The sequence below is a fragment of the Lissotriton helveticus genome, chromosome 12, assembly GCF_964261635.1.
Source record: "Lissotriton helveticus chromosome 12, aLisHel1.1, whole genome shotgun sequence".
Taxonomy (NCBI): Eukaryota; Metazoa; Chordata; class Amphibia; order Caudata; family Salamandridae; genus Lissotriton; species Lissotriton helveticus.
In genome coordinates this window covers 600133829-600145924 of record NC_136073.1, presented here as the reverse complement: position 1 = coordinate 600145924, position 12096 = coordinate 600133829, and the positions used below count along the sequence as shown (strand labels likewise).

Here is a 12096-nt window from a genome sequence, read left to right as displayed (position 1 = left end):
GACATCCCAACACAGACAGCAGATAACAAATGGGTTGCAGTACTTAGAATTCATTGTCCCACACCTTGTTGTTTGGTTGATCCATATCACTTTCAAGAAGTCGTTTTGGCTCAAGACCGTAAATAGTCACAGTCTCCTGTATCCAGCATTGAGTTAAAATTCACATCCCTAACATGGTTCTGTACGCTGTATATTTGCACAATCTGGCCACAATGGCTTCAACTGCCAAAGAATACATCCATGCTTGATTTCTGTGATTCTAACATTCCTAGCAGAGTCCTGTCTCTTGTTCCTGGTTTAATCTGTAAAATATCTAAGAATAACTTGGTTTATATCGTGCCCTGATGTTAAAAATGACAAACCCAATACACCTCTCAAAGAGAATCCAATAGAGACAAAGTTTTGGCAATACAGCCTTTTGTCCGTTATCAAAAGAAAACAGCTTTGTTGATTTTCCTTTGTGCCTATGTCCTGTGCTTGCTAACATGCTGAACATGGTGATTCTGATACTGAGTTACTTGCTTTCTCCATGGCACTGAAGTTAGGCACATTGTGGACATACATGGCATCAAGAAAGTCACATATATTCCAATTTCTACATAAAATACATCTTTTATATCACAATCAGACTTTTCAAACGTGCACATTGAATATTATCCTGTATTATCGATTCACGTTTGGTGAGATTTCGCTGAGACATAGCCCAAATATTATTCTTGGTAGAGACATTTGAAATACTTTACACCACGGTTGTGAAAGATTTGAGGAGATATTAATATTCTGAACTTCAAAACCCCTTATTTGATCATCAACATTCTCCTCCTCAGTGAGGGGTATTACAGATCAACTCAATGTAAAATACAGACCAAATATGTTAACAGCATACACAAACTTTCTTTTAGCACACATTTATTAAACAATTAGGGATCAGCAACCTCTGGGATTGGGTCTGAAAATAATGCATTGACACAGACTAGGGCAGGAAAACTGGGATATGTACACTTGGACAGGGAGACAATGGAACACAAGACACACTGAACTGACAGAAATGGCTGGAGGTTGCATGACCCAACACCTCCACTGAAGACTTGCCTTGGAGAAAGTCAACAGATTGTGGTGTGCAAACCACAGCTCTGAGTCCATGTAAGTAGGACTACTGCACTATGCAAAAACTGCATAACTTAATTAGATTGAGTTGCTAATTATGAAAGTGCTTTAACACACGTATAATAGCTTGATGGTACCTTCCGATTGTCATCCTCAAGCACGTGACGGACAGCATCCAGATAAAAGGCACCTTCTGAATCTATTAAATAAAGCCATACACCAAATGTTCATAACACATAGATATTGACTTTGTCTATTAAGATCAAGATTAATACATAAGTAGTGAAGTTTCAACTATCAACTGCGATTACCACCCTGAGGGTCCTGTCTTTCAGTTTTGGTTTGTGAGTCTGTGACTGTGAGCCCCATGGGGCTATCAATGCCTTCCTGTTTCGCCGTGCATGTCTGTGTCATCATGTACCACTGAGCGTGTCTGTGTCGACCTGCTCCATATTTTATTTCCCTTTTTGTTCCTGTCCAGTGTCTATGTCAGGATCGGTTTTCACAGTGTCCCTGTCCCATTAATGGCTCACAATGGGAACAATTAACCGAAAAGAAAACAGTGGCACTCCTTTATTTCTTCACCATGATTCACATAATTGAAGTTGATGTAAGCAAGACTTTATTCGTAAATTGCAGTGCTCTACCAGGAAAAGTTGGCAGTTAATGTAGCTGAAGAATATAAAATTTAAGTATTTTGCTTATAGCTGCACCATGTTGGACAAGTAAGGGAGTAAGTTGGGAATACAACTTAGGGCTCCGGATTCTATGACAAGCATTATATCCCTTTAACTATTCTCCCTGCCTAAAACACACACTGCCACCCACCCACTGACAGTCTTACCAGTTTCCGAAAGGAGCTTGCAGAGCAGCTGTAATGTTGTGGCACGGGACTCTGCACCTATCTGCATCAAGCTACTTTCGAAATATTTATGGACCTCACTAGAGTGAGAATGGGCTGCAAGAGTAAAGTGAAAAGAAAAAATAGACATAATTGAAAAATAACACAACATAAAATTATGCAAGAAGGAACTCAACGCCGGGGAGCAGCCCATCAAGGCCATTCTTCAACGCATGTCCAGGAGGTATGTTATTAATGGTCTGCAACATTTAATTATGATCTTACGAGCACATGGTACTCATGTGACTACTATAGCTGTATATAGTAAACTGGGCACCATATTCCAGTAGCAAGCCAACCAACTGGGTGAGGAGATAAATACTGAAGCAATAGTATCTTTTAAGACGATCAAGTTACGTGCAGGGCAGTGTACAGAAATTAATGTTACAGAGGACCTGATCCCTAGTAAAGGCCAATATATACTTGCAGTATCACAAATATATACATACATACATACATTTATGACCAACTCACCCAGTGACAGGATAATAGCCGTGGACAGCTTGAGTGGCTCTTCTGTTTCATCGGAAACCCCACTTGAGGGTGTGCAGATCTGCCAATAACAAAGCCATAATAAATAATAATGGAAGCTAGGCTATCTGAAAGCCAATCCCATACATCCAGACAGCAAATAACTTCCAGTGGGGGAATGATAGCATAGGAGTGTGTCAGGACTTGTGGGGCCATGATCCATACCACGCTACAGTAAAATTAATTGTGTGGAACACAGCATATTCAGGGTGCCCGATATTGGTGGAAGTGCAAATTCTCAGATACCACTCTAAGATGGATGCCTTAGTTTCCCATGGCTTTAGGATAGTTTGTAGACTCAGAAGTCTGGCGAGATTGCAGAAGGTAGTGGTACTTAATGCTTTTAACAGAGCTGGCACTAGTGGCAGCTATTCAACGTAATCAAGACGAAGGCTGTTGTTACACTTCATCTTGGTTTATCTCTGGGGACGGTAAAGCTGTTCCCCTTTTGCGTCCTACGGTGTCTGGCCAGCATAGTGGGTTGCATGCTTTTCAGAGCAGGCCTTTTTTGTTTCACTTTTTGCCCATTTTGCGTCCCAGGTCTCTAGTCAGCAGAGTGGGGAGCGAGTGTTTCTGTCAGTGGCTTCATTAGGGCCTTTTTCTGTTCTCGCCGCCACTTGCTGTTTCTGCTGTACCACTTCATTTTTTTTTCTTTACCGGCATTCAGTTCTCGCACTTTGGCCCTCATCAGAGATGCTTGTCTTTTGTTTCCCATTCATTCCAGATTCCACGTGCCAGCATTGCTATTTGGAATTTTATGCTTATGGCCGTCAAGTTGTGCACCTGTTTTCAGAGGGCCTTCTTATATGTGGACTGGGGTCTTGAATGCTTCAAGTTTGGATTGTAAGGATATTCCAGAAATGTTGTGTATTTGGATTATTTGAACTAAATTGTGGGGTAGTTTCTGTACATATTGACTTTAGGAACCTTAGTGGAATAAATACTGAATTTCCTTGATTGATGGCATTAATCAAATGCATATGATATAGCCTTATTATTATTAAATATATAGATTTAAGATTGGGTGTACTGTTGTTGGGAATGTCATGAAGAGTCCAGTATATGTTATATAGTAAAGTCTAACTGGACAATTGAACCTCCGAGATAAGCTTTGTTAGTATTATGTATCTGTTGTAAACCATTGTTATTGGGTACAGCTTTTTTCTGTCAGGTCTCCATCCTTGGTGTTACCCCTGGGTCCCTTCCCTTTCCCTGTCACTCTGTTCCTCTGTTACCTATTATCAGAGCCAGAGCTGCCGGGAGGCAGACTTATGGGTGGTTCTTGCAGAGGAGCTCCCAACACTGGCAGATTTATATCCATTGTCTTCTTTCTTTGCATCCTAGAAGCAAATTGGTTCACATAGGATTTTTATGGATTATAATTGAATAGTTTATGCAAGAGAGTTCCCAAATTTTGCCCTTTAAAAACACTCCTACTATAAATTGGATTAAGGTAGAAACTTTATTTGTTACAATATGTTACACAGGAAATGTCTGTCGCCTCCCACTGAAATACTTTGTTTGTCCTCATGTATATACTTACCAGGTGATGCAGGACGGCAAGCACGGTTGGCACAGTTCCATTCAGCGCTCTGCAACTCTTAGTAACAGCTGCCTTGATGCATAACTCAAGGGTCTGCAAGGAGATAAGAAAATTGAGATGAGGCCAAAGGGCAGTTTGTGCAAAAATGATGGTCAGTGGTGAATTACAAACTTCAAAGTGTAAATTCTGTCTGAATGCAAGAGTGAGTTGGTGTGCGAATGAGCTCTCCTGTGTACTAATTCTAAACACATATGACCACAAGTAGATTTTGACAGATGACCGTTCTTATGTCCATTTTTTTCTTTCCTGGTTGCTCTGTTTTCTTGACTCACAGTGCCTTAAGATCTCTCAGATCCACGTAGTGATTTCTGTAGAGGTTATCTGTTGGAGTCAGATGTTGGATTTTAGTCCATCAAGGAACCAGAAGAGAACATGTTCAGCAGTTAACAGGGGCATGCCCTAACACATGTAGCCTAGACTCACTTGTCATCGTAGGCCCTGTATTCTTAGCCACTGTTGATGATGGCCCTTGCCTTGGTTGTCCTAGTTCTCTTGGTGGTTCTAGTTCTCTTGGTTGTCTGCTACTCCTTCTTCTTATGGCACTGTCTAGATCCTCTTGGCCATCTTAGTCCGTTCCTTCATGGCCTTGGTCTTCCTGCTCCTGGTCTTCCTGCTGGTCTTGGTCTTAATGGTACCCATCAGTTGTGTTGATCTCTCTTTCCTTTTCAAAACATCATTCTGCCTTTGCTTTTCCTGTCTCTAGTTCTCCTGACGCGTGTCCCGTTGTGATTCCCTTGATGGCTGTGTCCTCTTGATGGACCTGGTAATCCTAGTGCTCCTGGACTTCCTGGTTGCCCTGGTCCCTCTACTCCTCTTGGTCATTCTCCTCTTGCTGGTCTTCCACCTATAGGTTTTCCTCTTCATGCTCCTGGTTTACCAGGTCTTCCTTTTAATAGTTCTCCTAATCTTCGTATTGATTTTCATGTTATCCTTTTTCTAAGTCTCTTCCTCCTGATCATCGTCTTATTCTTCTTTCCCTTCTGTCAACTCATATTTTCCCCCAAATCATCCTCCTGGTCTTCATCTACATATTCTTGGCCCTGGTCTTCTAGGTATTGGTCATTAGCCATAAGTAGCCCTTATCCTCCTGAGATCCTACTTCTGTTAAAAGGATTATCTTTACCATGGTGCTTATTGCTGTGTCCCTCCTAGTTGTTCTTCTGGTGCTCTTGCCCTGGTGTTCTTCAATCTTTTCATTCTTCTGGTCCCAGTCCTGCTGGTCCTCATGATATTCATTGTCCTTATGTTCATGGTCCAGCTAATCTTGGTCATCCTCTTCCTGGTCCTCTGGATCCTCTGGTGCTGTTACTCCTAGCAATCATGGTGTTGGCCCTCAGGTTTTTCATGGTGGTCATGGTGGTGGCTGCTGTTCTGGACCTCCTAGCCTCCGCTTTCTCTTTGTGGTCTTCTTCCTCTTACTGGTCTCCCTCCTCCTGGTTTTCCTCCTTATTTTCCTAGTCCTCTTAGAAATCCTTTTCCTATTCTTCCTGGTGTTGATCCTCTTGGTTATCCTAGTTCTTGGACATGGTATTGGTCCCCTGTTGGTTCAAGTTTTCAAAATCCTTCTGGTGGTCCTTGAGTTTCTAAACTTCTTGGCTGTCCTGGACCCTCACCTCCCCTTCTACTCATCCTCATGGCCATCTTCCTCCTCCTCATTCTGTGTAGGGTCTTCACAGTGGTGTAGATTCTCCATGTTGACCTGCCCATCTTCTTCCTTCTTGTTCTGGTGGTACTGGTCCTCCTGATGACCCTCCTTTTCCAATTGCACATCCTTCTTCTCCATTTCATTCCATTCCAAAGTAGCTTTATTCGAAGTATACTCATAAAAGCACAAAACAAACAACACTTAGATACAGTTAAAAATGCCTTGGCTGGATAGATAAAAATGTTTGATAAAACTTAGATCTCAGAGCAAATGGACGAGATAAAAGTTACACCCAGTTAAAATAATCAATCACATTCAGTGGCCAGGCTAGGGAAGTTCAAATTAATGCTCACCAAAAAATTACCCAGATTTAGGTTTCAGCCTTATAGCCCACGCCCATCCTAGGTATTTGGCTACCGCTATTGTGATAAATGGTAAAGTGCTGGTGCGCATAAGCCTTTCCGCTTCGACGCACCTAAATGTGCAAAGTAGTTTGCACACTGGAGCCAGCCAAACTCGCCTAGGGAGTGCATAGGCGGGACAGGCAATAAGCAGGTGGGCAACTGTTTCGCTATGACTCCCACAGACAGGACAGATGGTATAACTTGTGGGAGTCTACCTGGACATAAGGGACTTTAAAGGTAAGGAGCCGGCCCTGAGTTGGAAGTAAAGCTTCCTATCTCTTGGCCTGGTGATATTATCCCAATAGGATTCTAATCTGGGTGTGAGTTTTGTTTCTAAGAAGATTCCCACCATAGAAGATGAGTCAGAGTTACTCCAAGCATTAAAAGCAGCCCACTCCCAATACTTCTCTTTTAGGATGTTTTCAGAGGGAAGCCTCTAATGGGTTCTCCCATAGCATTCTCATTCCCAGGCCAATCAGGCTATTCCTAACACCTCTTAACCAACCAATTTTATGGAAGGCATCAGATATTATTACATCCAGAAAACCTGAGGCATATGATGAGAGTTCATGTGTTGTTCACAACCTGCGCCAATATAAAATCGGACGCAACTTGGCGACATCAATAATAGCTTTTCTACCCAAATCATATCTAAGTGGCTTAAGAGGGGTGCTTTTTGAGAGATTGGTAATGCTACGGAGGAACTTATTTTCAGAAAGAGTTAAAGGTGCTGCTTTCTCAAACACCCATTATTCGGCGCCATAAAGAGCGGAGCTAACAGATTTAGATTCATAAACCTGGAGGACTGGTCTAATTGTTTTTTTAGAGACCTTTTATGCTCCAGACTTAAAGCTCCCATAACTTGTCGATGTATCAGGGCTGCTAAATCTATATGGCAGTCCCACTTAAGTTTCTTCTCTAACTGTATACCCAAATAGGTAAAAGCCCTAACCAGTTCAAGTGGTTGTTTATTCATAAAAACCCTCCCCTTAAAACTTCGATGCGGATTAAAAGCCATGAATTTCACTTTTGACACATTAACTTCCAGGCCTCGAGCAGCACAAAAATCTTTAAAAATTGATAGAGCTCACTGGAGGCCACTAGGAGTCTTGGAAATAATTAATGTGTAATCTGCAAACATTAAAATCGGAATTTTTACACCTGCTAGAGAAGGGGCACCTGTATTCACTGGCAACAAGCGGTCCACTATTCCATTAATATACAAAGAGAATAACATTGGTGCCATGGTACCGCCTTGCCGTACCCCTCGTTCAACCGGAAACTGAGTGGTGACCCTACCCTGCCCTCCCCAGCGGATTCTAGCATGATTGCCCTCGTGCAGCCTCATTACGAAGGTTAGGATCTCGTCCGAAAGGCCTAATTCCCTCAACGTCACCCATAACCGGGAACGGGGGACAAGGTCAAAAGCTGAACGTAGATCGACAAAGGCAGCATAAAGGCTGCCCTTGCCCAATGTCACAGTCTTCCACTATGAAAGAATAAAATGAATGACTTGATCAATGGTGCTAGTGTATTTAAGGAAACCCTCTTGGAATGGGGGCAATATACTATTCTCTTCAATCCAGTCTAAGATTTTGTTCAGGATCAACCTCCCAACTACCTTCTGAATTGTATCCATCAAGCTGATAGGTCTGTAGTTCCCTGGTTGAGTTTTATCTCCTTTTTTATATACTGGAATTATCACGGCCCCTTTCCAGGAAACCGGGATCGGGGCACCATGGGCCGTTGCATTTGCCATCAACAAGATGTATCTACTCCATCGTATTTTGTCATAGAGGAACACATCCGCAGGGACACCATCGGGTCCTGGCACTCTACCTCCAGCAACTGCACTAAGAGCTGCTAAAACTTCTTTGTCATTAAAAGCCTCATCAATATAAAAAACATAACTAACTTCTTCCATTTGATCATCTAAAGGGTTACGCGCATATTGGGGCCCAAAGTAATTAACCCATCCTTCATGAGAGACATGAATTAGCGGCTGATCAGGTTGACCCCTCTGCCTCACTTAATGATATTCCAGACTAATTTGGTATTATTCTGCAAATTAGCTTCTATAGGTCCTGCCATCTAAGCTCATCCCATAGGCACTTGGCTTTATGGATAGCTTTTTTGTATTCATATCTTGCAGTACGGACAGTACCCATTTCCCCAACCCTGATAGCATTGCCAAGGGCAATTCTTGCTTGCCTACATTCATTGTTATACCACCGAAAAGGTTTGGAGTCAGCTAGTTTCTGGCTTCTATGGCGCTTAATAAAGTGGCTACTTGTACCTCTTCTCCTCTTTGGCCTCCTGGTTCTGCTCCTTCTGGTCTACTTCATTCTACTGATTCTCCTGGTTTTACTGATCCTCCTCTTTGTCTTAGGCATGCTGGGCCTTATGTCCTTGGGGTCTCAGTCATCCTGGTCGACTGTGGTTTTTGGCTGCCTGATCCTCCAGGTTTTTCCATGGTCCTCCTGCTATTGCTTTCTCTTCATTATCTTGGAAATCCAGTTCAGTGTGTTCCTAATCCTGCTAGTGATCTTGGTCCTCCTCCTCCTCCTCCTCCTCCATTCAGTTTTACTGAACTTTTTGAAGAGTCTTGTTCCCTTGTCCTCCTCTTCTGTTTGACCTCCCTTTCACCCTCCTGTTTCTCCCTGTTCATCCTACAGGTCCTCTAGTTATCTGCCTGCTTCTCCAAGTGATCCACACTGCACTAATGTAGTCTCATCCAAAGTCAGCAAAATAGACCCTCAAGCCAAAGGGCACACTTAGATGTAGCATGGGTGTATGAACACTATTGGAAATACATTTTCCCATTTTTTCCTGTTAGATAGTAAAATACAGACATAATTGGGGTGCTCCTCTAAAACCTGGATCCATGTATGCGCCACTACATCTGTTTCACTATTAACAGTTGTGGACCAGGATTGCTCAATGTCCCTCTTGCACCCCTGCACACTGTGAACCATGGGAGTACAGAGGAGCCTAAAAGGATAGTGTTCGCTTATGAGAATCAAAGGCAACGTGGAGGCAGGAGCTGCAACACAGAAGATGGGTGACGACTAAAAGCAGTTTTAGGAACACATTTAGCTACACAGATGCTAATGAGGAGAATGATCACCTGCAATGAAGGCTTGTAAGACTCATTAGGGGAACAACCTCAAATTATGTATATGGTCAATATGCCATACAACAAAATTCTGTCATGTTTTTATGTTTGTAGCTGGTATTCAAATTTTTATTACAAGTGGAGACTGTCAAAAGAAGGACTTGTAAGGAAATTTGAACATCCTGTCCTTTTAACTGTAAGTGCTCAGACCTAGCAGAAACTGTTCCACTTAGAGCCTCAACATTAATCTACAATTCTCAAGCCTTAAAAACAATAGTTCTGTGGAAATGAAAATTGGCAGATTGGAGACGTAATGATTCTAATAGTGTGTCCACCAAGGTCTACGTCACTCTTGCTTTTTCAGCTAATACAGTTCGCACGTCTCTAACTACGGACTCTTTCCTTTGCTAATATTTGTTTTTATAGCAACTAAAAGTAGTATTCTATAATTCCAACACATTATTGATTACCAACATGATACATTTCCAGTGCTCCTCTTAAGACTTCACTGTTTTACCTGTATGTTCGGTCACCAGGAGTGCAATGCAAAGTCATGGGGCTCCTTAGTGAAGGTCATTTGTAAAAGTACTTGTATTTCACAGGGTGTAAGCAGCCTCTCAGACTAGAGAAAATGCAATGGCACACTGTTTGTTATAAGAGGTCACTAGGGCTTTAGTAAGCCCAATTACTGCTTGGGACCTATGTCAGTGCTCTAGTGACTGAAGATCTGCTGTTTTGTTATGATTAACGCATCAAGATGGAGCGTCAGTATGCTCAATTTCACTTCTATAACCAATTTTACTTACCCAGTATCACAACAACAGGTGAAGCAAATTTCAGCACTGTTGATGTTTATTTAAAATCTAGCACAATTGCTTCGGTCCACATTTCTCCTTTATTAATCCCGATTTCATATGTAACAAATACAAATGTGCATTTTGCTTCTCTGGCTGCCTTCATGGATTGTGTACTAATCACAATTGAGCTGGTTCAGTATTTGGAATTAATGTTGGAAAACTATATTCCCTGTAATCCCTTCAACTCCCAAAACAATACACCAGCTCAAAACTGAAATAATTACCAGGCGTGAATGTGTCAAATAGTGGGGAATTCCTGTCCGAATAGGTGTGGTGGTTCTATTTCTCAGGGTTACCTAAGGGGCAAACTTGGAATCATACATTTTTCCTACATCCCCAAATTTCTGATACCCACAACATTGGTACTGTTGGGAGCGGAATGCCAATATGTTGGCCCAATGTACACATGATGGAGGCCTGAACCATCTCACAACTCCACCTGTGGTGTAACGAACTCACCAATGGAATCCTGTAGTTCTGTATTCAACCCTCATTTCTCAATAATGTAGTGTTTCATTGCAGCTAATCTCTCATTATGAGATACAGTGTTCATTATGAGTGGATCATTTGGGATTGGTTGAAGTGACAAGCATGGACAGCAAATAAAGGTCACACTCACCGTGAGCAAACGAAATGCCATATCAGCAGGCAGCTGGGGCTGGAGCCTTTCAACTTCATTGACCAACCAAGGAAGCTCCTTATCTAGTTGCTCCTCTGGCAGAACGGAGGCCAAATGTCCCAGAGTGGTGATGACCTGCCCCCAGACCTGTTAAGATAAATTACACCAGGTTTTCAGTTCCACACACTAGACATTAACTACTAAGAAAAGATGAGCCACATGTGGAAGTAGAGGGTTCCCTGGAGAGGCAGCTGCACTTGACATCTGTTCACTAGGAAGTGATTCTGTCATGCAAAGGTAGTGGTTTCTGTCACTGGCAGAATATTCCAATAGACAAAATGATTCTCTAAAATAGAAATGTTATCCATGAATTTGTTTCGCTCTTGTCTTATTTGGACGAGGGTTCCCCACCCACTCTCTCTATTTTCTCCCTCTCCCCAGCTCTTTTAAAAAATATATATTTCCCATGCCTCCTATTCATGGACAGGTTGTGGTAGACATAGAAAATACACTACTGCAGCTGCGATTTTATTAAATTGCCCTAGAATCTAATTCTGTCACTTTCTTTTTCAATAATACTTATTACACTTACTGTTCCCACATACTTAAGTATTATAGCATGGTTTAGCTTTTATTGTGTTTTATATATCTGACCTGATAGGAATTTGATACTTGGTCGGGTACAATAAAGGTTTTTACACATTTTATTCATCTACATAAATAGAGATCACAAGTCTGGGTCAAGAGAATGAATTTCATATTTTTTTGTATTTCATCAAATGAAGTATATATGCAAAGGCAGAGGAAGGGGCAGTCAATGTGTATGCATCAGTTATCTCACAAAACGTAACAGCTCTAAACCTTCATCCACTGCACTCTGTTCTTTCCCCACTTTACCAACTCACCTCCTGGAGACTGGGGATGGTTTCAAGAAGAAATACCTTACAGGTTGAGTAGGCTTCAAAGAAAAGTGTGACTAGAGGAGTGTCTACACTGGAAGCAAACTGGCCTGATAACATCTCAATGACTGCACAAAAATAAAAAAATTACAGTTAAGTTCAAAGGCTTAAGTGTTGCATTAATCTACACATGTACCACCTCGTCTGGTAGTGCATAGGACATACTGAGCAAAAACAGTGCAATGCGTCTGCTGATAGGAAATGATTTTTAGCAGGTATTAGACTCAATTCACATAGGTATTCTATGACTCTCATAGATACTGTAATGGTATCCATTTCGATCATGCATCCTATTGCACTTTTGAAGCATTCTAGACAATATATGGTAATAATTCCACATTACTGCAACTCATTG

General features: G+C 41.8%; 1 protein-coding gene across 1 annotated transcript in view; it reads right to left on the bottom strand.

The window, feature by feature from the left end:
• The window catches only part of LOC144798691 (maestro heat-like repeat-containing protein family member 1), a 63364-nt gene extending 51510 nt beyond the window's left edge, over positions 1-11854 (bottom strand). The window contains exons 1-6 of the mRNA XM_078669689.1: positions 11688-11854; positions 10783-10929; positions 4083-4175; positions 2483-2561; positions 1952-2065; positions 1245-1306 (exon numbers count right to left, since the gene is read on the bottom strand). Coding sequence (XP_078525815.1) covers positions 1245-1306; positions 1952-2065; positions 2483-2561; positions 4083-4175; positions 10783-10929; positions 11688-11801 — 609 coding nt within the window. The 5' untranslated portion in view covers positions 11802-11854. The remainder of the gene's footprint in view (positions 1-1244; positions 1307-1951; positions 2066-2482; positions 2562-4082; positions 4176-10782; positions 10930-11687) is intronic.
• Positions 11855-12096: the final 242 nt, after the last annotated feature.